General features: G+C 33.7%; 1 protein-coding gene and 1 pseudogene across 1 annotated transcript; both read right to left on the reverse strand.

The window, feature by feature from the left end:
- Positions 1 to 4,832: 4,832 nt before the first annotated feature.
- LOC122294818 lies at positions 4,833 to 8,145 on the reverse strand (annotated as a pseudogene).
- A 12,619-nt stretch (positions 8,146 to 20,764) lies between these two features.
- On the reverse strand, positions 20,765 to 23,348 carry LOC122294816 (cytochrome P450 714C2-like). Its single transcript, XM_043103802.1, has 5 exons — positions 22,972 to 23,348; positions 22,598 to 22,824; positions 22,056 to 22,303; positions 21,611 to 21,968; positions 20,765 to 21,438 (listed from the first exon to the last, which is right to left on the reverse strand). Exons 1-5 carry the CDS (start codon positions 23,339 to 23,341, stop codon positions 21,013 to 21,015), a joined length of 1,629 nt encoding a protein of 542 aa, XP_042959736.1. The 5' UTR covers positions 23,342 to 23,348; the 3' UTR covers positions 20,765 to 21,012.
- Positions 23,349 to 27,959: the final 4,611 nt, after the last annotated feature.

The raw sequence follows: 27,959 nt of genomic DNA on the forward strand, positions 1-27,959 counted from the left end.
TCGCCAAGAATCTGCCCAAGAGCTACACACATTCACAAACAAAAGAAAGAGATAGGTGGCACCAATAATATTGTCACATCATAATGTTGGTAGTTGTTAGAGAAAAATACAAGGTTCTTGAAGAAGTCCTTGTAAACATATATATCAACTCACCTGTGGAATTTTCTAGAGCCTGATATTTAGTTTCAGTGCTTGAACGAGTATTATTTTGTTATTTTTTTAGAGTTTTAAGAGATTCGACTATTGCCAAAATAATTAAGATCATATCTTATGATAAAATGGCGATCATGAGTTTACTATGCCCAATCAACATAGAAAGCTTCTAAATGGAATGATGAATTGTGAGTGATTTGAATTTCAAGAGAGGAAGTGAATTTGAGATAGAGTGAAGGACTCGCTTAAAGGCATTGTAATTATTACTAGTAAGACGCTACATAATAGTCTAAAATAAAAATCCAAAGGATCCTTAATCAAAAGTCCAACCCAAAGATCTGCATGCTGCAAGAGACCGTCAATGACAATGTGGGAAAAGTCGATAACAAAAATACTGTTGACATAAATCTATTGATATTCTAAATACGAAAAGGAAGTGATCAACTTTTAAAGCCTAGAAGCCAAATTCAAAGATATCACAACCTTAGCCATGAACAACACGCAAAAGAAGTTTGCCTAAGCACGTAAATGACTATATTTAGTTTGCAGACATGATCATAAAATTAAGGGTGGGCAAAGCTTGATGGTTGACCCATATGCACAACTCAACAAGATCACCATCCAAAAAGGCGTCATGCACGTGGAGTTGGATTGTATATTTCATTATAAATAATGTACCATCAAGTCAACCATGTATACAATATGTAAAACCCAATCATGTAGAAGGCCAGCCTGTGTAGTAGTCCAAAGCAGCAGCAAAAGGGCCCATCGCTTAGGCTCAAAACAACGCCGTTTTGACTTATGCCTCCAAACGCTAATACCCCCTTTGAAAAATGCTTGGGTCCCAATTTTGGGTTTCGACCATTTCTACCAAAACCTTTTTTTGTTACTTAGTAATTATGTAAGTTTTTTTTTAATAATGTTTTCAATTTAAAAAAATATATATTTAAAGATATAAAAAATATATATATATGAAAAAAAGGCATCTAGCCTTATCAAGACTCATTCTCGAGCTACACTCTCGATAAGTGTAGCATGACTCTATCCCATTTTCTTGCTTTTCCTTGACTTCTCTCTCTTCCTCTCCACGCCTTCGCCTTCCTCTTGTGAGCTCTGCCCACGGCCCTTGTGCACCCAACTGCTCGCGCCACACGTCGTCAAACTCGGCCCCATCTCTACCATCTCTGACTGCTGCTCACCTCCTCCAATTTGAGCCAAGCCTTGTGACACCCGTGAAGAGGGCTTTTTGGCCTATAAATAGGCCGAGACTCCTCCCCCCTTTGATCATTTCTCTTTTTCCTCCGACAACCTCACTCCCTCCGTCACCACCTTCTCATCTTTTGGTCTCACTCACCTCTCTCAGAAGCCTCTTGTTCTTTATTTACCTAGTTTAAGGCTTCACTGTCGCAGTTTGCCACACTCTGCGCACACACACCACTGTAGATCCTCCACCACCAAGTCACTCTTCGATCATCACTCTCTCTCTCTCTCTCTCTCTCTCTCTGTGTTCAGGTTTAGACTCACCAACCACCCAACTCCACCTTCCTCTCGACTTTTCCTCCTTGTCTCTCCCTTGTGTTCACTATCTCTCTGTCCCAGCAATGCACACACACTCACTACCCCCTCTCTGTCCAAGGCTCCCAAGAGTACTGGAGAACCACCTCGACAACCACAAACGGAAATCACCACAACAAGCAAGCATGGCTCGGGATGCTTCAATCATCTAGAAAACTTATCTATGCACTGTAAGTGGCTTTCAGATTGACCTTGGAATGACTGTAGTTAGAATTGTGAATTATGCTTTGATGTTGTGAACTGTGCGCTATGTAAAGTGTTGGTATAAACTGTGTAGTTCTGATGTGGTTATGCGTCGTGTGAACTGATAGGATAAATTGTATAGTTGTGATATGGTTGTATGCCGTATGAAGTGTTGGGATGAAATGTGCAGTTTGAGATGTGGTTGTGCTATGTGAAGTGATAGGGTAATTGTGTGGTTTGTGATGGGATATATGTGCAGTTCTGTGACATGCCATGTGAAGTGCTCTTTTTTCTATTTAAATGTTGTGTTTTGTATATTAAATATTGTTGTTTATGTCATTTCTCATGTAATTAATTATTGTATTTTTGGGTTGCATCATACTAAAATCTATAAATTGTTGGATTCTTGTATCAATGGATTTTGTAGGTGCATGCATTTCACAACCCCAAGTCTAGATGGGCATTATCTTGATGAAGCTCATTTGATCATTTGAGAGTGCATAAAACTAAGTAACATTTACTGGGTTGTCGTTGGGGAACAATAGACTTGGGCAAGACGGTAACGCTCTTAGGTCAACATCGCTACCTCTTTGTTGGTGGAGGCTAGAGAATGTTTGGTCACGAAACATCAAGTGATGAAGTAGGCATCTCTTGTTACGAAATCATACACACGGTCTTTACTCATGGTGTGACAAAAGAAGTCAGAATATGTGGACGGTCCATAAAAGAGACCATTGTGCATACCTTAATAAAACAAATCTTTTCAAAATAAGACGTGATTTTTGGGTGTATAATGTCGTGTAAAAGATTTTACGTATACTTGAATTTGGTTAATTGCAAAATGTCAAATATTATAAATCTTTATATTTTCCTTATTTGCATAACTTTTCTTTTCCACCTGCATGTATTGAGTGTCAGGCTTAGTTCCACTTACTAAATATCCTAGTATCCAAACTAGCCTTTAGAGAGAGAGATGGAAGTAGTGCGGAGGGACTCTGCATATAACATATTAAATTTAGAATGTACAAACTTTTTGTTCAAGATCTTTTATTTTTATTTTTATTTTTAAAAAACCAGTAAAAATTAGAAACAAAAGAAAACCACATAAAATCAAAATTTTTCAGAAAATCAAAATGATTCAACTTACAAACTAAAAAATATATATATTCTATTTTGAAAATAAAATAAAAAAATTTTAAAGATCAACTATACTAAAAATGAAATCACATAAACTTTAAATTTGTTTGAAAAACTTTAGAACCAAAAGAACAACTCATAGTCTATTCTTTTCTTAAAAAATAAAATCAAATATTCAAAACGAAGCAAAGTTACATGTTGAAAAGATTAAAAAAAAATCAAATAGATAAACTTAATATTAGAAAAAAATCAAAGGCTAAAAAATGATAAGATGTGAATAAAAACTATAAAAAGGCCCACCCATACGTACGTGGCGGACGGTAGGGCCACTCTCATAGTTATCCAAGTTCTGTAAGGTAATTTTTCATTAAAATATAAGAATAATAGTGTTTTTAATATATAAATACAAAATTGTTATTATTAATAATTTTGCTAGACAATAATTATGTATTTTTGAGAACTATTGTAACTTTAAAAAAATGAACTCAACAATCATTGTTCAGCATAATTGAGATGGAGAGTTTTCGTATCAGTGGTAAGGCTGGGTAAAAATTTGAAATTCTGATTCTGCACTCACTCTGTTCCGACTTCGATTCCGACTTCGATTCTAATTGTCTGACTTCGATATTCATGTACATATTTTATAAAAACTATAACTATAACTTATATAATTAGTTAAATTAAAAAATATATTAATATGAGCAAATTATTAAAAATATATACTATACTTATATTATAATATAAATTGACTAATAATAATTTAGTAAATCTAAACATCATATTATTAACTATTACTACCATGTAACACTAATTTATAAAAACAATTAATGTATGCAGTAAAACACTAATGTATAATAACATCTAATACTAATTATATAATAACTAATGTATAATAACATTTATACTAATGTATAAACATTAATATTTAATAACATATATAATAACATTAATTTGTACAATGATTTATTTTTTAATTTTGGTTATGTTTTAATAAAATTAGAAATTTGAAAAAATATTTAAAAAAAAAAACTAAAATCTGGAAGCTCAAATCTGATTAGTGAAAGTTCAAAATTGTCAAATTAAAATTGTAAATGAGCTAAGAAAAAAAGCTTGAATCTGACTCGCTCCTACAAGTCGAAGGTAAGTCAAAATCGAAGTCGGAGGTAGGATACTCCGACTCCAACATAATCAATGCTCAGCTCTAATAAGTGGTGTGTTTGGTGTATAAAAAATAAGATTTCTAAATAGATTTTTTCAATTGTTAAAAATCTCTTAAAATGATTAAAACTAAAACTATTAAAAGAAATAAACCGTATGAAATCATATATATGATACCGCATATATATTAGTCTATTAGCACAACTCCAACTGATACCCCATGTCATGTTATAATTTGAGGCTGGCCAGGCCCATGGTTACACACGTCATGTTGGCATTGCTCTTGCCCTGGCCTGCCAAGCTTCAGTCTACTGGGATCAGCGTCTTCACTTTGTTCCACCCACGAAAACCAAAAGTTTATCATCGATCCTCATTGCCGACACCGACAAACCATGCCTTCCGGAGCAAGCGTGCGCGTGTGAAAAAGATAAAAGCAGGCCCGCGGATGGACCTCTGGGTTCTTGGCGTACTCGCACGTACAAGAGGAAAGGTGAGACCGGATTAGGCCCTGAAATGCTTTAATTAATTTGAGGCTTTGCCATTGCCAAGGTCTCCACCTTATTTTTTGTGGGAACTCATGTGAAGTCACTGCACGTCCAAAAATTTAATTGATGGAGTCGGGAGAATTAACAACATATATAACATCATTCTTATTCAGAAATCCACAACGATTTCTCCAGTTTTACACAATGAGAAGTTGTAAGACTGAACAAATTCACTTCGAACTTCAGAGTCTACCTGCTGTCACATGAGGCAAGACAATTCTCCACCACAGAACTTATTACATATACAAAAACATAAACAAAAGTAGGGTACGTGAACTTTATTTTCTACTTCCATGTAGATATCTAACCAACTCAATCACGAGGCATATAATATATAACTTACAACTTCTTCAGAAAGAGATCTACTCCATTTTCAGGTTCCATGAGCATCCTAATAGTAGGTGCATGGCTGTACTTTGGGGAGAGGGAGAAGGTGAAGTTGGAGAGAAGTAGCGCTATCAGTATCTTGAGTTCGACCATGGCTAAGTGCTGCCCAAGACACACGCGGGGCCCAAATCCAAATGGCATGTACAAGTGTGGATGACTGCAAGCACCCTTAACTCCATTTGCAAATCTAGCTGGGTTGAACTTTAAGGCGTCTGGTCCCCATATTTTTGGATCAGTATGCAATGTCAACGACACTGTCCAAATGTTGACACCTTTTGGGATATTAATGTTCCCAAATCTCAGATCATTCAATGCCTCCCTAGGCACCGCGGGGGCAGGTGGATAAAGACGCAACGATTCATGTATCACCATAGTTAGCTGCATGTCCAAATCAAATTTTGTACTCAGAAATGCATTTACCCTTTGTGCTAATAGATTCAGATACGGTTTGCATACCGTATAATTATTATAAGTAATCTCATAATACGTACGCGTGGTTTTTATTTCATATCATAGAATGTTATGTTAATTCAAATTTATATGATTACCTGTTTCATCTTACGAAGCATATCAGCATCAGGTGTACGACCTTGGCAGATGTCGAGAACCTCAGCACGGACACGGTCTTGCCAATCTTGATTTGAAGCTAAGAGCATGAGGCATCATGTGGCAGAAACTGCAGTGCTCTCATACCCAGCCAAGTATATGTTCTTGCAATTGTCAACAATGAAATTTTCGGTAGCCTCCTGGCTCAGGTTACTGTTCTTAGCTCCCTCAAGAACCATATGCAAAAAATCCTTCTCATGATCAGCGGCTTTCTGTCTCTCCTTGACAACCTCCAGTATCAAGCTGCGGATTTCTTTTTGTAACCTCCATCGTTCCCTATTGCTTCTCGTGGGAAGGAACCTGTAACATGTAAAGTGGATATCTCCAAGCTGTTGCTTTAGATGACTCTCTAGTCTACAACATTGGGATTGGCTTAGCCAAAATGTCAGTGCATCTCTAAAATTTGCCTAAATATCAATAAAATGGTTTTTATTAGAATAGTCAAAATAAGGAAGCTCTACATATGAGCTACAGTACCACCAAACTTTCCTTCAAATTTGGAGATACACTGTTCATCTTCAAAAAAATTATTTTTTTCTTAAAATATATACCAACTTCAGATTTGGACATTGCTCATTTTCCTGGCCATTCGATTGGGCTTTTCACATTGGGATGCTGGATAAAATATTGGATTATTAAATTATTAATTAACATATGATTAGTGTAGTTGCAAAATATGAAAAAAAAAAAGGTTAAAAATATTATTATTAAAAAAATAATATCATATTATTATTTTGACTAATCTAATGTAGGGTTATATGGGTGCAGCTACTATGCCGCCCAGCGGTAAGCCAGACAGTTATTCTTTTGTATTTTTTTTCATATTTTTTAATCACTTTCGTAGTCACTAAATAAAATAAAAAAATATACACAATATATAATTAAAATCACTTCCTTAATGGAGTGGTATGCTCCAGGTGGCATACTAGTATTTCTCATCTTGAATAGTTTTGATTTTATGCAAAACATATACTTTATTGAAACCAATGTCATAAATTTTAAGAGGTTTCATCATTTATCTTTACTAAATTACTAAATTGAAGAACCATCCTTATTTTTTTCTTGGATAAAATAAAAGAAAAAACTCATGAAAGAATTCAGCTCGCACCTTAAGCCTGGTATCCCAGTGGACAAAGTTGAAGTGGACGTGGCCCCTATTAGAGCTCCCAGTTTTAGGAAAATCTTTTCCCCTTGGGCATAGTTGCTGCCAAAACATGCTCTGGAGATCACATCACCAGAGAAACTTCTTAGGTAATCGTCGATGTGTATGTCTGCAACTCCACCCTCAGTCTCAATCCTACTCTTCCATGAGTTCAGCAGTGGGGTGGTCGACTCGATAATTAAGTTTATCATCCCCTACATGGGTTTAAGATCACAATCTACTTGTGTGTATGTCAATTGAAAATTGCATGATTTACAAAAGAAAATATTATAAAAATAAATTTACAAACTGAAATAATTTTACTTGATGGTTAGATCTAAGTACTTCTGGTATTAATTTTAATGTTTGCTAAAATAATCATACCTTGACCTTCTCCATGTAAAACTCAGGAGCAAGGATTTTGCTCTGCCTGGCCCATGTAGCCCCATTTGAAGTGATAATGCCCTGACCAAGCAAAGGACCAAACTCTTTCTGCTGTTCGGATGGTTTCCCAAAGTCCAAGGATGTGCATGTGGTTATCTCTCTCAAAATGCCAGGTTCGTTTATGAATATTTTTGGTGAGTTGCCCAGAGAAAATACAAATAAATCACCTGTTCAAACATAAAACATAAAGCGAAGAAAAGAGCTTACTTCTGCATGTTTGGCAACCATTAAGTTTTAAGGTATTTTCTCCCCCATCTTCAATATTTTTTTAAAAAAATATTTATCACAAACTCTATCGATCCAAACCTATCAAATCGTAATTTTCATAAAAACTCATAAAAATTATTTTAAATGATCAATCTTCTTTCATAACAGATCAAACTGAGAATCTGAGATAAATATTGCAAGATGATGGAGATCACACACCATATTGTTTCCTCCATTGCTCAAAGAATGGAGCGATGAGAGCAGCACAGTTATGGGAGACGGGGATTTCTCCGGCAGGAGCCTTAACTGTGGTGGATAGGGCCTTCTTTATCTCCCAAATATTTCCGAGTAGCAAAGTCGGCGGTGGTCCAGTGATGCCTTGCTTTCTCAGTGCGGATCGAAGCCTTTCCGGCTTCAGCACCAGCGCATTATACAGGCGTACCAACAGTCCCGCTAAACCAAGAAATGCAAAGGCAATAAATATCTTTGCTGCATCAAACTTGAGCTCCTCCATGGCTCTAGTCTTGTTTGTCTTTCACCGTTCCCGTAGAAATGAGCTTTGTTGACTTGATTTGTTTCCCCATACGAACGTACACATTTGATATAATGAGTTTGGCAAGGCAATTTGGTCAAACCTCAACGATTCCTACAGCTCATTTGATCTTGACCGGCACCATTACTTAATGGCACATAATTTATTGAAAAAAGCCTAAAAATATATATTCAAATTAAAAAGATTTTAGAAAGAAGAGTGTTACTGTTATAAAAAATTTTTGTAAAAATAATTTTATAAATTAATATAATTTTATATAATCTATCAGATCTATTTTATGATAAAAATAATTTTATAATCTTACAAACTATATCAAATCATGTCAGTTTATTGAATTATTTTTATATAATTACTTTTTAAGTAGAGTATTTCAATTTTATAAAAATAAAAGAGATAAATTAAAATTCTAGATTTCCATTACATTTTAGTATTTTGATTTTTAATTTTTTTTTAATGAACCACTTGACAATCACATGATGGTAAGATCAATTTGAACAATAAATTGTAAATAGCCAAAAATGATTATTGTATTAAATGATTATATTCTTTGGTACTTTTTTTCCTTGAGGTTAGATGGAACGAATTATTGTATTAGATTTTGGAATAATTTATCTGTTCGTTTCTTTGAACTAAGAGAAAAAATCAATAAATTTTAAAAATAATCATATAATTTAACGAATCATTGCATCAAGATACGTCAGTTTATGATATTATTTTTATATAATTTTTTTGTAATTAAAATATTTTGTAAGAAATAGTGGGTGCATCTACACCATTCACTCATTCTACATATATATATATATATATATAATTGCAATAATATCTATATGATAAATCTATTCTTTCTATAAAAAAAAAAAAAAATAGATCATCAGAAATGCTAAACCCACCAATGTGGGTCTCGAATTTGTGTTCCGATTTTTTTTTATTTAATAATTAATGAAATATTTTTTAAGTGATATTGTGAATTTTTTTATCTTTTAAAAAATATTTAAAAATTAAAAAAAAATAAATTAAAAAATTAAAAAAACTTTTATTACTTTTCTCAGTAGATCCTTGGGCTACATCCCTCCCTCTGGAATGTAGCCCTACTCATGGATCATCCCATTCCATACAAATAGCAAGATATCTATTCTATTAAGAATTAATCTACCAATGATAGTTTGGGCTTCATGTACGTAATTTTCTTGCCTCACTTTAAGATAAGGGACCACCTTACCAAGGAGGTTAATTATTGGTCACACAGATGTTGGGTAAAAGTCCCAAATCTACAGGCCTTATACAATCATTTTGTAATAGTGTAGGTTCTGACAAGAAAAAGTGAGTTTTTGATATTTTTTTTTTTATAGTGGGATCCATTTTTTATATCATTTTTCTTGTATAAAGATAGTTTTCAATGCTAACATTAATAACTTAGCTTCATTAAATGTGACATCTATTAATTTTCATAGTTATAAATGCCTTGATTAGATATAAGTTTTAGTAGTAAGAAATTTCCTTTGTTAAAACGGTAGATTATTAAAAAATAATATTTTTTTAAAAAAAGTTTTCATAATAAAGTTTTTTTTTAATAAAAGACATATATTTGAGACTTAAATAAATCATTATTCAATTAAATGAGATTCTTTACTCGCCTTATCATATTTTTTCCACTCTCCTACGTGGCTACGGAAGTCTTGTACACATTATTTATTCACGTGTGATTTATCTAAAGCTATGCTCATTTTTAGCATCGTTCTCTTTTTAATACGACGATAATGCGGAGTGTTCCATGCCCATACAAGGTCAAGAGTTGTGGCTTGACCAATAGCTTGGCCAGGAGTCGCAACTCTCACCATCCAAGATAAGCTTCTAAGCCTCCCTTTGTCAAAAATGGTGGCTGGTTGTCCTTTCAAACCTTACCTATAAGGAGCCTGCTACTCACACACACCGAAATCTTATGCCGATAAGTGCAAAACTTTTTTTTTTTTTTTTACTATTTTTTTTACCATTTTTTTAAAGTATTTAAATATTTTTTTAAAAAAAATACATATTCATTTAAAAACACTTACTTAATCACTAATTAAAAAAGTTTTCAGTAAACATTTTCGATAAATATTTTCTATGAGAATAGTATTCCCCTACCTATAAAAGGAGTTGAGTTGGTGTGGGGGAAAATTCAACGAGAGCTCAGTGAAGAACAATTGAAAAGAGAGAGAAAGAAAAAGAGAGTAAGGGTGAGCTCTTAAAAAAAAAAGAAAAAAAGTTGAGTTAAATGAATTGTGATTTTACTTTCCTGTAATATTTTTTGTGTTCCACTATTTAATAGTGAAACTCTTTCTCTATGGACGTAGACGGTTGCCAAAACATGTAAAATTCTTCATGTCACTAAGTGCAAGTGTATCTTGAATTCTGCTGTGTAATTATTATATTTTCTTTAATATTATCTCTGGATCATTACGATTTTCTCAACAGATAATTAATTATACCAATGGAACTTCTAAAATTCCTCTCTCTCTCTCTCTCTCCTCTCTCTCTCTCTCTCCAATAAGAATAAACATATAATTTGGCCTTGCCGTACCGCATGCATGGTACTCCATGTAAATATGTTTTTTAACAATTTATTTTCCCCCATTTCATTCATCCTTAATTCCCACAAAATTATCTACATTATAGATTTATTTTGAGAGTACTAAAATTACGATTCCCAAATCAGTATTTGGTGCAGCATTAGAATACTCCATACTGTTTGTCGATCAAGCTAGATCTCTGGTTAAAAACAAAAACCAATTTCTTGATCAGTCTTACTAGTTGTTTGAATTATACAAGTTCATGAGACACGTTGGTTTGAAAAAATAATAATTTGGTATAAACATCTTTTAAGATGTATAATAATGATAAGGGATAATCCTTAATCCGAATTAGAGATAATCATTGATCAAAAGTCCAACCTAAAGATGGTGCAAGAGATCATCGTCAATAACAACCTAGGAAAAGCCGATAAGAAAAATACTGTTGGTCTTCTAAAGATGAAAAAAGAAATTATCTATTTTAAAGCCTAGAACCAAATTGGAAGAGATCCACAAGTACTTAGCCATAAACTCCGTGCAAGAGGAGTTTGTCTAAGCTCATAAATTGCTTTCTTTAGTTTGCACATGATGAGAAAATTGAGGATGGGCAAAAGTTGATGGTTGAATCGTGTGCACAAACTGAACAAAATATCAATTATCCTAGTTGGATTGTCAACAATATATACAATAGAGGGTTAATGATTCCCATGATTCTTGGGATACTTTGTCTTTTATATAATAAAATATAATAAAGAAGAGCTTTGCTGTAAGGATAAGGAAAATGATATAATGATAACGTTGGTGATATGCCATTGTCCATTCCATAAACTATGGGGAATTCCATTCAGCAAAAGTAACTTCACTCTTTGTACTTCCAATCTAAAGACCCATCATGCACCCATGTCACTTAGGAGGCACGCGTACTTCCAATCTGAAGACTCATCATGCACCCATGTCTTTTATTGATCAGTAGCTTGACTTCGTTCCAACCCACGGAAACTAGAAGGCCAGTGCACCATTATTCTCGTTGCAGGTTAGGTTGTGTTGCAGGTTAGGTTGTGTGGGCTCTGTGGACACCGGAAAAACACTCTTTCTCGATTGAGAGAGATCTTCGGTGTGATTTGAATTCAAAGATAAGATGATTATTGATGAAAGATAAAAGTTGAATAAAATATATATTGTTAAATATTATTTTTTAATATTATTATTATTTTGAAATTTAAAAAAGTTAAATTATTTATTATATTTTATGAAAAAAATTGAAAAAAATTATAATGATGAGATGAGTTGAAATGACTTTTGAATCCAAACGAGGCCAAAAGCAGTGTGGGGGAACTCTGCATATCAGATAAAGATTTAGAATGTACAAGATTTTTTTAAAACTTTAAAATTAAAAACAAAATAAAAACTCATAAAATAAAACTTTTTCAAAAAATTAAAATGATTCAAATTACATTTAAAAAAACTTATAAATGTGTACAAGCCACTTATAAACTTACATTTAGAATGGTCAAGCTGAGCTGACTGCTTTTGCTTTTACCGTAGCAGATGAAGTTGTAAAAATGGATCCTAGATCCTACAAGGAAGCTATGGAAAGTATTGAGTCTCATAAATGTGTACAAGCCATGGATGAGAAAATGGATTCTTTGAAAAAGAATCATACATGGAAAATGGTTGTTAAGCCTGAAAAGGCTAAGCTGGTAGGGTCTAAATGGATCTGCAAAAGGAAAGAGGGCATACCAAGAGTTGAGAGTCCTAAGTATAAGGTTAGGTTGGTAGCAAAGGGATTCACTCAAAGTGAAGGGATAGATTTTAATGAAATTTTTTCACCTGTTGTTAAACATAGTTTAATAAGGTTAATTCTATCCTATGCTGCTTATGAAGATTTACACTTGAAGCAATTAGATGTAAAAATAGCTTTCTTGCACGGTGAACTGGATGAGACTATTTACATTCAACCCCCTGAGGGTTATGTAAATGAGTCCAACAGTGGTCATGTCTGTTTATTTTAAAAATCATTGTATGACTTAAACAGTCTCCAAGACAATGGTACAAAAGATTCGACTCTCATATGTTGGACAATGGGTTTAAAAGGATTCATTATGATAGCTGTGTATATTTTAGGCATTTCGGGAATCACATTATCGACCTACTCTTGTATGTCGATGACATGCTTATAGCATGTAGAGATCTAATTGAAGAAGTCAAGTATATATTGAAAATAGAATTTGAGATAAATGAACTTGGGCCAGCTAAGATGATATTAGGTATGGAAAGAGTTAAAGATAGGAAAAGAAAACTTCTCTATCTATCTCAAAAAAACTATATCGCCAAGATCCTCAATAGGTTTGGTATGTCTAATTTAAAACCTGTTAGCATACCAATAGGACAGCATTCAAAACTATCCATAAGTCAAACCTCTAAAACCAAGGAAGACATTAGATTTATGCAAGGTATACCCTATGCAAGTATGGTGGGAAGCATCATGTATGCTATGGTATGCTCTAGACCTGACTTAACCTATGTTGTTAGCATAGTAAGTAGGTTTATGAGTAACTCTGGGAAGCCACATTGGCATGCTATAAAGTGGGTATTATAGTACTTAATTGGAATACAGTGTCTAAGTTTGAAGTTTGGAGGGGATGTGCAATAGGGGAGTGAGTTAAAGGGATTTATGGATTGTGACTATGCTGCTAATTTGGATACCAGAAAATCTTTGTCTGGGTATGTATTTACAACATTTGGAGGGGCTATCAGTTGAAAAGCTAATTTACAATTTGTAGTTGCTTTATCAACAATTGAAGTTGAATATATTTCTATGACAGAAGTAATAAAAGAGGCTATGTGGTTAAATGGTTTTTCATATGAGTTAGGCATATTTAAAGGGGTTATCACAGTTTACTGTTATAACCAAAGCACTATACATCTTGCCAAGAATTCAGTATACCATGAAAGGTCTAAACATATAGACATTCGACTTTATTTTGTAAGGGATGTAATAGCATCTTGAGAGGTTAAAGTAGAAAAAGTTCCAATTGAAAAAAATCTTTATGATATGATGACAAAATCCCTACCAGCTATTAAGTTTAGGCATTGCCTAAATTTGATTAATATGGGGAGCTATCAGAATTCAGATTACTTTGTAGGAACGGTCTAGAGGATGAAGATCACTTTGTAAGGATAAAAGACTTGACAAGGTGGAGATTTGTTGAAGATGTGCCAAGTTTTTACTTCAACGACTTGCCATTTTTCATGTATTTGTATTTCATTAATGACATTTTTGTAATATTGGTTAAATGGCAAACTTGTAATTATGTAGTTTCATATATAAAGTGCCTTTCGTGAAGTGATGAGTCTGAATTTTTTTACTTTTCGTTCTTGGACCTGCCATTGTCCTGGAGAGAAACAGAGAGTTTTGAAATCCTAGTTTTATCAAGATTAAATCAGCACTTAAGGTGAAGATCAAATACAAGAAATGTATGGTTTCATTAGAGGATAATACGAGGAAGTCACTCCCTATTTTATACTGTGAAAAATGGTTGAAAGTAATTGTAAAACTCTATTTTGAAGCATTCTTCAATAATAAATACTCATAAACTATTCCTGTCGTGGATATAGACCATTAGGATTGAACCACGTAATTTCTTGTGTTGATTTCGCATTTCTTTTATTATTCTTGCTCTTATTTTGATCTTGCATGAGTATATACTATGATTTCAGATTTCTAAAGTGTTTAAAATGGAAAACTAAACTGATCACGTTAATCATATAATTTTCTTGGAGTTTTGGTTATCTCTTGTTTCAAATTAATTGCATATTACAACCAGTTACATTAATTTGATTATTTAAGTATTTGTTGTGAGAGAGTTGAAAATATAACATCTTTCATAACAGATCAAACTGAGAATTTGAGATAAATATATAGGATATTACTAGGTGATGGAGACACACCATATTGTTTCCTCCATTGCCCAAAGAATGGAAGGATAAGAGCAGCACAGTTGTGGGAGATGGGAATATCTCCAGCAGGAGCCTTAACTGTGGTGGATAGGGTCTTCTTTATCTCCCAAATATTTTCGAGTGGCACAAAGTCTGCGGTGGTCCTGTGATGCCTTGCTTTCTCAGTGCAGAACGAAGCATGTCCGGCTTCTGCACCAGCACATTATACAGGCGTACTAACAGTCCAGCGAAACCAAGAAATGCAACAGCAATGAATTAATATCTTTGCCCCATCAAGCTTGTGCTCCTCCATGGCCCTAGTCTTCTTTGTCTTTCACCTTTCACGTAGAAATGAGCTTGGTTGACTTGGTTTGTTTCCCCATACGCACACATATATATAGTGATCATGAGTTTGGCGAGACAATTTGGTCAAACCAGAACAATTTCATCCTTGAGCGTTGCTCTGAACATCTGAAACTTACCCGCTTGCCTCTTAACATAGCTTCATCAATATTTTTACCTCATTTATTAAAAAAAATCTAAAAATATACTAAAATTAAAATGACTTCTGAAAATATAAAAAATAAAAATAATTCTCTTTATGATCATTTCTACATGAATTATGCTAGATACAGTTATTTTTGTGTACTCTTTGTACATTCCATTGACTTGATTGATCAAAATAATTATTTTATATTAAAAATAAGTAATGCAACCGATCATATTAGTGAAGTGCGTAAAAGACTACGTAAAAATGATTGCATATAAAATTTTTGTTTTGAAAAACTCATGAAATTATTGAAAAAAAATAAGATACTGAAAGTACGTTGTTCTATTTTTCTATTGTTTTTTATGTCAAAACTCAAAAGATTCGGATATCTATATAGAAGAGAAAAGAAAAACGATTATAAGTAGACAACTATAATTATCAGTATTTAATATTTAATGCTTTTTGTCTTTTTTTTTTCCTTTGCTCTTCTTTCAAAGAACCGAACAGATAAATTAATAAAAACTTTAATACAATAATTCGTTCCAACTAACGGCCTCAATGAAAAAAGAAACGAAAGAATACAATAATTTAATACAATAATGCTATTGGGTCATTTAAAATTGGTTGTTAATAAGATGAATTCTATTATCATGTGATGCGACTTAATTTATTAAGAAAAGTAAAAATACAAATATAAAAAGAATTTTGTTATATATAATTATTTTTGTGTACTTTTTATATACTTTACTAATATAATTGTTTAAAATAGTTATTTTATATAAAAAAAATAATCCAACCAACCATATTAATAAAATACGAAAAAATATATAAAAGTGACTGCATATTATTTTTTTTATTCAAATAATGGTCCACCTTACCAAATGGATTATTGGTTAAAAAATTCGGCGGGTACTGATAAGTACCACATCATTTTCAGTTTTTAAATTTCTAACTCAATCTTCTTTCTTTTTCAAACTTTTTGTATTTCGTTATTGACTTATAATTTTTAAAAGATTGGAGACTAACTTGAAAAAGAGAGGATTTGATTATATTTATAACAAACTTGGAAAAGATAGGAGATTGACTTAGAAATTTAGAAAGTGAAAAAGACGCTATAGTCATCGGTACCCACCGAATGCCATTCCAAGGTGGTGGCCATCAAGAGGCCTTCAATTCCATAGTGGTGGCCACGGCCTCCACTTTTTTATAGTTTTTTTTTTTTTTTAATTTCAAAATTAGAAATAAATATAATGATACTTTGATATTTAAAAAAGTCATTTTATGATATTTTTATAGATTTTTTTTGTTTTTTTAGATTTGAAAAAAAAAATTATTTTGTGTTTTTTCTTAAATAGAATCTAGTTATGGATAACCAGTTACATAACCAAATATGTAATCGGATCCGGTTTATCTTATCCTTACACCCAGATTCAATTCAGGTGGATAACCATCCAAATTCGTCTAGAATAAGAAGAAAAAAAAAAAAAAAAAAGGCTCGGCTTGGTTGCACACCCCTATCTATATATATTTTTGTGCTATTATAGTTTTTAACTTCTAACGATTAACAACTTATATTGCTTTATTAATGTGGTTACTATTAATTTTCATCGTTATAAATTTATTAAAAATTTTATATGCAGTTATTTTTACGCATTTTACTGATATGATTGATTGCATATTAAAAAAATTAACGCAACAAATCATATTAATGGAATGCATAAATAATATATAAAGAAAAAATCTTCACAACCTCCCAACACCCCACATTTTTTTTTATTTTTATTATTTTATCTTTTATCAAATATTTAATATATAAATAATGAATAAAATAATTAAATTAATTTAAAAATAATAAATTCAAAAAAAATATTAAAAAAATTAAAAAATTGAAAAAAGGTGGGGTGTTAGGGTGTTGGGAGGTTGTGTAGCAAAACCCATATAGAAAAGTGATTGTCTATAACAAAAATCTAGAAATATATATAGATAGGGGTGTGTCATCGGGCCAGATTTTTTTCTACCTCGTCCAGATCCTAAGAATTCGGAAGGTTATTCGCCCGAATTGAACCTGAGTGCTTAGGCATGATAAACCGGATCCGATTATAGATCCGATTATGTAACTGGTTATCCATAACTGGATTTTATTTTAAAAAATGCAAAATAATTTTTTTATTTAAATCTCAACACAAAAAACAATTTTTTTAAATATCAAAATATCATTATATTTATTTTTAATTTTGTAATTAAAAAAAAGAAGAAAAAAAACTAATAAAAGAGTGGAGGCCGTGGCCACCACTCTGGAATTAAAGGCCACTTGATGGCCACCACCTTGGAATGGTATTTGGTGGGTACTGATGACTAATGCGTATTTTTCAGTTTCTAAATTTCTAAGTCAATCTCCTATCTTTTCCAATTTATTATAAATATAATCAGATCCTCTCTTTTTCAAGTCAGTCTCCTATCTTTTAAAAAATTATAAGTCAATAACGAAATACAAAAAAAAAAAAAAAAAATTAAAAAAAAAAAAAAGAGAGAAAATTGAGTTAGAAATTTGAAAACTGAAAATGATGTGGCACTTAGCAGTACCCGCAAATTTTTTAACCAAAAATCCACATCTTTAATTTTTTAAGATGGACCATTATTTGAATAAAAATTTTATGTAAAGTAATGCTAGATATAAGTATGTGCCTTAGTTGTACGTAGTGCAAAATTTTTGCTAAAAGTGAACTCCATAAAAATAATTTATTTATTTTTTTAAAGTAGATCCGCTCGATCTTGCACAATTTCTTTCCCATAATATTTCATTCATCATTCCCACAAAATTATATGCATTCTAGAGTTATTTTAGGACTAAAATTAGGATTCCCCAATCAATCCTTATTGTGTTGGACCCCTCACTTAAATATGATATAAAAAAAGTCAAAACATCCATTCCATGCAGATTATACCGTGAGACAATGAATAGGACGTACGAACGGCCTTCACCATCCAAAGCCTCAAAGTTAGGCTCTATATATGATGTGAAAGGGTAAAACAGAATGAACTGATTACGATAGATTGTATTAAATGTCAACAGTCAATAGTATTATATGTTCAACCGTCAATAATGTACAACAGATAGGGAATAAACGATTCCGTGATTAGGCCTAGTTTGTTTATACAAAACTTTTCGACCCATCTTATCTAATATCATCTCATTATTATAATTATTTTAAATTTTATATAAAATAAAATAAATATTTTAATTTAATTTTTTAAATTCTAAAACAACAATAATATTAAAAAATATTTTTTAATAATATTTTTTTTAATTTTTAACTTTAATCATATCAACTCATCTCATCTCATTTATGAATATTAATTCTTGAAAACTTGTCTTTTAAATGATGTTTATGAATAAATGAACTGATGACTAAAAGGAATAGAAAGGAAATGACTGAATGAATGAATAGAAATAAATAAATGTTTTATTGTATGAAAATACGTAACGACCATGATTGAATGAATTATGGTATCAAAGGACATGACAGATTACAATACCTGGTAAGGAGTACTAGTAGTGCACCCAGTGCTACCCTCTAACTGAAAGGAATTCCCAACCTATGACCATGGGCTAAATTTGGGTCTAAAAGATATCTAACCCCAACACACGGAGCGTAACAATTTGTATCAGTCAGAGAAAAAGTGAAAAGAATAAATGAATGCATATATGTTTTAGTTTCTTTATGAATGAATATACAAGGTGTGGGAATATTTAATAAGAAAGGAAGACTTTTTTAAATAAAAACCTCACCTTGTATTACTTTCGAATGAAATGAATACTTATATAAAGTATGTAGAGAATGCATGATTAAAAATCTATATTATTATATTTTGACTGTATGAAGTAATACTTACTAAGTATTCAACTCATTTTAATTTTTATATATGTCTAGGAAGAAGTGAGGAAGAAGCGTTAAGATAGACATGGCCCAATGGGCGAGTGACAAAAGTCTAGGTGGGTTTTTATGTAACGTATAAAATGGTAATTTTGTAAAATGACTTTTATTTTAATTTAAAAATTTCCGCTACAAACTCTTTTTTATTTTTTATAATGAAATATTGTTCATTTATTCATAAACGGACGTTATAACTCTATCATGAGAAATACAAGCCAACTACTAACTTTTCGAACCGTCCAGTATACAAATTTCTTTGTGACTGACATGATCTTATACAGTACTGTGATAACCTCTCCAAACAAACCGTCTGAAAGACAACACTCTATCTTATAACACTATCTAAGACAACAACAAACGTCACACTCCTATAGAGTGGAGAACATACTCTACGAACCCCTAATGCTTTTCATTTTGTGATTTTTTTTTTTTTTGTTTTTCTTTTTCCTAATACAACCTACAACAAAGTAAAAAAATAGAAAATATAAATACATGAAAAGCAGACAAACAAAGCATAAAATAGAGACCGACTTGGTGCTTGAGGGACACACGCCACCTTGGAGTATGATGGACAGTCTAGTCTAAAGCAACCTGTGGTCCTGGACTAAGAAAAGCCGAGCGTGGCGGCAGAAGAACACCTTTAACGGAGACACGTAGGATTCATGCTCCAACTTTGGATTGAGTGTGTGATTCACGTGTAGCACCATTCGGCAAACTTTTTTATCCATCTAAAGGATCAACAGCTTGGAAATCCTACAGTGGAGCGCATAGTGGTTATTGGACGTCAAAGAGCACCAGATCGACCTTTTGCCATACTTTGCGTTGAAAAACAACAAAGAAAAAAAATGGAAAGAAAAACTAAAGAGGAAAGGGAAGAGAGATAAGGAAGGGTGAAGCTCCTCCCCCTTGCGCAGTTTCTAATCTAGGGGTTGGTTTCTAGAGAAAAGGAGGAGCCTCTCTCTCTAAAACTAGAGTCGGCTCTTAACTCTCTTTTAATTTATAGAGTAAATTTTATCTTAAAATTAGAACCTTTCATATATTGGGAAGGAAAGAGAAAAGTTTTAAAATAGTCAATAATTTTCGTCTCCTTTTCTAAAATCATTTTCTAAAGTTCTACCATAAAAACAAGCGTTACAAAAACTCTTTCAAAAAATAAGCCACCAATCATTTTTTAGAATAGTATCAACTAATATGTTGGGTTTGTAAAATTATTACTTCTAAATAAATTTTCTCTATTATTAAAAGTCTCTTAAAATGATTAAACCATATAAGATCATATATAAGAAGGGCATCATGCCATCATCCTTGCCCCAAATTTACTTGAACTCTAAGCACACTTCCAACTGACAATATTCCATGTCATGTTATAATTTGGGCCTGGCGAGGCCCTTGGTTACACGCGTGTTGGCATTGCTCGTGCTGTGGCTTGCCAAGCTCCACTGTAATGGGATCAGCGTCTTCACTTTGTTCCCACCCACGAAAACAAAAGCCCATTGCATCATCGATCCTCGTTGCCGAACACCGACAAAGCTGGCCTTCCGAGGCGAGTGAGCGTGCACGAGAAAGATGGCAGAAGGGGCGGAGAGACTCTGGGGTCTTGGCGTACTCACACGAGAATTCTCGAAGAAAGGTGAGAACGAAAATGCCTTGAAATGCCTTAATTAATTTGAGGTTGTGTCTTTGCCAAAGTGTCCACATTATTTTTTGTGGTAACTGTGAAGTCATTACACGTCCCAAAATTGAAGTGATGGAGTCGTGAGAATTAACAACAGATATAACATCATTCTTATTCAGAAATCCACAACTATTTCACAAGTTTTATGCAATGAGAAGTTGTAAGAATGAACAACTTTACTTCGTACTCCAGAGTCTGCCTGCTGTCACATGAGGCAAGACAATTTTCCATTACAGAAGTTACTACTTATTAAACAGAAACAAAGCAGGATCCGTGGATTTTATTTTCTATTTCCTTGTAGATTTGAACCAACCCAATCAGGAGGCATATAGAGCTTACAACTTCTTCACCAAGAGATGTACTCCATTTTTAGGTTCTATGATGATCCTAATAGCAGGTGCATGGCTGTACGTTGGGGAGGGGGAGAACGAGAAGTTGGAGAGAAGTACTGCTATCACTATCTTGAGTTCCATCATGGCTAAGTGTTGTCCAGCACACACGCGGGGCCCAAATCCAAATGGCATGTACAAGTGCGGATGACTACAAGCACCCTTAATTCCATTTGCAAATCTAGCTGGGTTGAACTTTAAGGCATCCGATCCCCATATTTCTGGATCAGTATGCGATATCATCGGCACTGTCCAAACGTTGACACCCTTGGGGATATTAATGTTCCCCAACTTCATGTCATTCAAGGCCTCCCTAGGCACCACGGGGGCAGGTGGATAAAGACGTAACGATTCATGTATCACCATCGTTAGCTGCATATCCAAATTGAATTGTGTAATCAGAAATGCATTCTCTATTCGTTGTGCTAATGGATTCAGATACGGTTTGCACACAGAGTAATTATTAATTAGAAATCTCAAAATACATATGTGATTCTTATTTCATATCATAGGATGTTATATTACTTCAAATTTTAATGATTACCTGTTTCATCTTACGAAGCATATCCGCATCGAGTGTACTACCTTGGCAAATGTCGAGAACCTCAGCACGGACACGGGCTTGCCATTCTTGATTTGAAGCTAAAAGCATGAGGCACCATGTGGCAGAAGCTGCAGTGCTCTCGTACCCAGCCATGTATATGTTCTTGCAGTTGTCAACAATGAAACTTTCGGTAGCCTCCTGGCTTAGGCCACTGTTCTTAGCTCCCTCAAGAACCATATGCAGGAAATCCTTCTCATGATCAGAGGCTTTTTGTCTCTCCTTTACTACCTCTAGTATCAAATTACGGACTTCCTTTTGTAACCTCCATCCTTCCCTATTGCTTCTCGTAGGAAGGTACCTGTAACATGTAAAGTGGATATGCCAAGATATTGCTTTAAATGGTTTTGTAAGGAATGATATAATTTTAGAAATATCATCATTTTACCTTAAGCCAGGTATGCCAATGGACAAACCCATCATGGACATGACCCCCATTAGAGCTCTTAGTTTTAGGAAAATCTTTTCCCCTTGCACATAGTTGCTGCCAAAACAGGCCCTTGCGATAACATCACCAGAGAAACTTCTCATGTAATCGTCGATGTGTATGTCTGCAGTTCCACCCTCAGTCTCAATCCTACTCCTCCATGAGTTTAGCAGTGGTGTGGTCGACTCGATAATTAAGTTTATCATTCCCTGCATGGGTTTAAAATCACAATCTACTTGTGTGTATGTGAATTAAAATTTGTGAGATTTACAAAAACAAATATTATAAAAATAAGTTTACCAACTGACATAATTTTAAGTCTATGTCAAATTTATTTTATAAGAAAAAATTATGCTCCAATTTAATTTTTTGTATTAAGTAATGTTAGTTTATAAACTTATTTTTATAAAATCTTTTTTTTTAGATTAAGAACTTTCTTGTATCAATTACCTACTAATTCGGGAGGCAACCAATATTTATATTTAATGTTTGCTCAAATATACCTTGACCTTCTCCATGTAAAACTCAGGAGCAAGGATTTTGCTCTGCCTGGCCCATATAGCCCCATTTGAAGTGATAATGCCCTGACCAAGCAAAGGACCAAGCTCTTCTTGTTGTTCCGCTGGTTTCCCAAAGTCCAAGGATGTGCATGTGGTTAGCTCTCTCAAAATGCCAGGTTCGTTTATGAATATTTTTGGTGTGATACCCAGAGAAATCACAAATAAATCACCTGTTTAAACATAAAACATACAGCAAATAAAAGAGCTTATAACTTCTGCATGTTTGGCAACTATCAATCTTCTTTTATAACACGAGATCGAACTGAGAATTTGAGATAAATATATAGGATATAAGTGCAAGATGATGGTAGACACACCATATTGTTTCCTCCATTGCTCAAAGAATGGAAAGATGAGAGCAGCACAGTTATGGGAGACGGGTATTTCTCCGACGGGAGCCGTAACTGTGGTGGATAGGGCCTTCTTTATCTCCCAAATATTTCCAAGTAGCAAAGTCGGCGGTGGTCCGGTGATGCCTTGCTTTCTCAGTGCAGATCGAAGCCTGTCAGGCTTCACCACAAGCGCATTATACAGGCGTACAAACAGTCCGACGAAACCAAGAATTGCAACGGCAATGAATATCTTTGCTGCATCAAACTTGAGCTGATCCTCCATGGCCCTAGTCTTCTGTCTTCCACCTTTCACGTACGTAGAAATGAGCTTGGTTGGCTTGGTTTGTTTCCCCATACATACGTACATATATAATGAGTTTGGTCAAACCTGAACTCTTTCATGATCCTTGAATTGTTGGATTAAATTTTGGATTAATTGATCTGTTTGACTCTTTGAATTAAGAGGAAATAAAAAATAAAAAAAGCATTGTATAGTAAATACATCCGATGGTCCATATAAAGAAGACAGACATATTATATATATATATATATATAGTTTTGAATATTAATGTTGGTGCATCGATCTACGTCGTCCATCAGTAATTCTGCATGGATAATATATTAAATGCAATAATATCTACATGATATCTGTTCTTTCTCTGTAGAGAAACTGATCGACCATTGAATTCAATGCAAATAGCAATTAAGATGTCTTGCATTCTACTTGACCTGCCAATACACATAATTTTCTTGCCCCTTCAAATAATGGCCCACCTTAAAAAATTAAAGATGTGGATTATTAGTTGAAAATTTCTAAGGCAATCTTCTCTTTTTTTTCGTTATTGACTTATAATTTTTTTTAAAAAGAGGAGATTAGTGATTTCGAAAAGAGAAAATCTGATTATATTTACAAAAAAAAGTTTGAAAAGAGAGAAGATTGACTTAGAAATTTAAAAATTGGAAAAGTCAAGTAGTCGTCAGGACCACCGAATGCCATTCCAAGGTGGTGGCTATCAAAAAGGCCTTTAATTTCAGGTCCAGTTGCACGACCCCATCTACATATAATATGTCTATGCTATTATAGTTTTCAACTTCTAACGATTAACAACTTATATATATAGCTTCATTAAATGTGGTTACTATTAATGTCCATAGTTATAAACTTATCAAAAATTCTATGCATGTATAGTCACTTTTACTCTATTTTTTACGCACTTCACTGATATAATTAGTTATATATTTAAAAAAATTAATACAGTCAATCACATCAATATAATATGTAATGAGTATATAAAAATGATTGTATGTAGCAAAACTCCTTATTATAAATACTATTGTGTCCTTGGAAGTCTTGGAGAGTGTCTCTTTTTCTTTGCTATATATTCTTATAATTAAATGAAGAAATGCTAGATATAAGTAGCCTTAGTTGTACCTAGTGTAAGCCTTTTGTTAAAAAGTGAACTCCATAAAAATAATTCATTTTGTTTTTTTTAAGTAGATCTGCTCTTGCACAATTTCTTTCCCATATTTTATTCATCATTCCCACAAAATTATCTACATTCTAGAGTTATTTTAGGAGTAAAATTACTATTCCCCAATCAATTTTTGGCGCGGCATGATTAGAATAGTAAGATGGGTGGCCGCCTCGTAGAAAATCCTTATAGTGTTGCACCCATCACTTAAATACGATATAAAAAAGTCTCAAAACATCCATTCCATGATTATAACGTTATAGAGACAATGAATAGGACGTACGAACCTTCACCAATCAAAGACTCAAATTTTTTTTGATAGAAAAGACTCAAAGTTAGGCTCTATATATCACGTCAAAAAGTAAAACAGATTATGGTAGATTGTATTATATGTTCGGCAGTCAATAGTATCATATGTTCAACAGTCAATAATGTACAACAAATCAGGGCTTAAATAATTCCCATGATTAGGACTCGTCTGTTTTTATAAAACAGAGCCATAACTTATGGGGTCTGCTGATTTGACGGATCGGAGCATATGTGGGCGTGGCATGATCTATATATGGGATGACAAATGGTGTACCGTGTACGTATCAACTTGCCCCTTCAAGCACAATGGGAGAGAGCCGATGGTGAGCCAATGAGCTTGTCATGCACGTAAAGGAGAAACTTTGGACCCTGATTAGAGGTTTGGTAAGCACGTTTACATATTGGTCCTTTTCAGAAATGAATATTCGAGCATGCACTAAAAAAAATAGATTTTTACGATTAATTTATTGCAACGAAAAAACTATTAGCAACTAGCTCTCTCTCTCATTTTGATATTTCAAAACTCAAAGCATTCATCCCTTTGCGCGAAGGGAAACTCAGAGCCGTCCCTTTGGGGAGGTGGGAGCCTCGGCTCCCTCCTCCCTCCCTCCCTCTTTCGTTTTTGTTCTTCTAGTTAGTAGTTTTTTCTGCTTTGTCTAGTTTTGAGAATAAGGTTGATCGGTGATGGACTGCGTTGATGGCGTGACGCCGTGGCTCATCCATCTATCTCTCCCTCTTTCTGGTTGTAAACAGAGGTGAAATGCAAAGGGGACGGAGAAAGAAAGGGATGCATGACCCCTGTTTCGGAAAGGGGAGGTTGTTTTTTCTAAGTCGGTTGCTCCCAGTCGGTTGTTCTCGCTGTAAATGCTATGTTTTCAGAGCATAAAACAGAAGATTAGGTCCTCTTGCAGACGTGGAAGTTACCGAAAGGTAACGACGGCCTTTAGAGTGGCGGTATGCGATGCAGGGTGGGATGGGTCTCAGCGGGTGAGGTGCGAAAATGTTTTACTTGTGGATGTGCAGAAACCAGTGCTCCGGCCGAAGTGCAGTTCCTGTGAACCACGACGGAAGCCAGTGCTTGTGCGCTGGTGATCTCGTTGAGGGAAGGGAGGCGACGACAGATTAAAGAGGAAACCCTAATGTGCCTTCATGCAACCAAACGTGATCCAGGGGCTTTTGTTTATATGGGCCAGACGTGATCCACGGGCCTATCGTTTAATGGGCCAGACGTGGTCCATGGGATTTGGTGTTTATTGGACCCATTTGTTTTTGATTTAGAATGGATTATGTATTTTGTTTTTTAAGCACTTTATTTGTTTTATTTTATAAAAAAAAAAATAGGCTATTGGACTTGAGGTCCATAGCAGTAAAGTCCCACTCCTCTTTAGGAGGAATGTGGGTGACTATCTCACTCCTCCATTGGAAGAAGGTGAGTGTTTGTACTCCTCCTCCTTGAAAGGATGGAGCGTGTTAGTATCTCTCTTTTTCGGAAGAGAGATCGTTTCAGTTCTGTTTGTTTAAACAGAGCGCTTTCTCAGTTTGACTGTAGTCAAGAGAGAGTATGTAGAAGTTAAGACAATGTCCGCCATAAAGAAATTTATAGGCGGAAGAGCCCCTCACAGTTGAGCAGTTTGGCTAGTAATTTGGGTTTTCCTGTATTATTTAGTCACAGTTGTAACTTCGGTTTTATTGAATGAAATAAAGTCTATTTCAAAAAAAAGAAACTATTAGCAACTAGGTGCAATTGCCTATTATGGTAATTTGACCATTCGCCCTTTGAAACAAGAAGAATGATCTCTTCACATTATGCATTAATAGAATGAATTTGGAAAGGTAGACTCTGCCTCAAGAGCTACACATTCACCAAGAAAATGAAAACCGACGCTTGATAATATCGTCACATCGTAATGTTGGTGGTTGTGAGAGAAGAATTCAAGGTTCTTGTAGAAGTTCTTATAACCATATAAAACTTGTTGTGGAATTTTCTAGAGCCTATATTCAATTTTGGTGTTTGAACGAGCAATATTTCATTGTTTTTGAAGTTCTAAGGGATGAGATTATTTTCAAAATAAATAAGATATCTACAAATATTACAATGATGATCATAAATTGACTTTGCCGTATGAGCATCAAAGAAAACTTGTAGATGGGATAATGAATTGCGAGTAATTAGAAGCATGAGAGGAAGTGAATTTCAGATAGTCTGAAGGATTGGCTTACTGGGAATCTAATGATGATTACTAGCAGGACGCTACATGCGAGTCTAAAACAAAAACCCAAAAGACAATCCTTAATCAAAAGTCCAACCTAAATATGATACAAGAGATCATGAATATCCAAACTTGCAAAGGTGTTTCATTTTCTTTGCACGGCCATTATGACAGAATTTTGCCAGCATCAAATAATCCAACATTCTTCTTTTTAATAGCTATATTTATTTTCTCGAAATTTATACACTTTTTAACAGTCTTTCAAAGAATAATTGGTTTGGTTAATAGAGATAGTAAACAAGAATTTGGATTGATATTATCCATCTTTATGTGGCCCTGCAACAAAAACTCCTATGCTGGACAAATGAAATCTTTATGAATGACGAAATTACTGAAGTTTCTCTAATTGAAGATTTATTGGCTACTTAATCTATGTGGATCCACATATTGGATGGATGTGTTTGGAAAACTTTCAAAGCTGAAAGAGCTGTAAGTTGTGCTAACATGGAACAATTCTTTTCCACCTTTCGTCTGTTTTAAATGGATGTGTATTGCATTATCTTATTTGTAGCCATTAGAGGAAAACTTTCAAAGCTGAAAGAGTTATAAGTGTTGCTAACATGATTCAATTTGTCTAACTTTTTCACCTTTATCTGTTTTTAAAAGGATATTGCTTTCTCTTGCTTGCAGGCATTTGGTGAAAATATTTGGAATTGTATTTGGCATGGAGCCCGTGAGGTGAGGGAAAAAAGAATTTGGGATTATATTTTGCATTTGCCTTTGAGCTTGGGTTTGGTTGTGATTTCTCTTTGATAAGCAAAGCTTATCATACAAACCAATACCATTGTTTTTTTTTCCCCCTAGTTGTAAGGAATTGTAGACACTTAGACAAGGACATTTAAGATTTATGTTGTTCTGCAGATTTATTGTAAGGAATTTTTCAGTCTCAAAACATCCATTCCATGATTATACCATGATAAAC

The sequence above is a fragment of the Carya illinoinensis genome, chromosome 14 (assembly GCF_018687715.1).
Source record: "Carya illinoinensis cultivar Pawnee chromosome 14, C.illinoinensisPawnee_v1, whole genome shotgun sequence".
NCBI lineage: Eukaryota > Viridiplantae > Streptophyta > Magnoliopsida > Fagales > Juglandaceae > Carya > Carya illinoinensis.

What these genes read in the sequence shown, in the direction of transcription:
- LOC122294816 (XM_043103802.1), bottom strand. Translation starts at nt 23,341, where the DNA reads ATGGGGAAACAAACCAAGCCAACCAAGCTCATTTCTACGTACGTGAAA. An exon ending in GCAATGGAGGAAACAATATG is followed by an intron (nt 22,825 to 22,971) that starts GTGTGTCTACCA and finishes ATGTTTAAACAG; the next exon opens with GTGATTTATTTGTGATTTCT. An exon ending in ATTGGCATACCTGGCTTAAG is followed by an intron (nt 21,969 to 22,055) that starts GTAAAATGATGA and finishes TACATGTTACAG; the next exon opens with GTACCTTCCTACGAGAAGCA.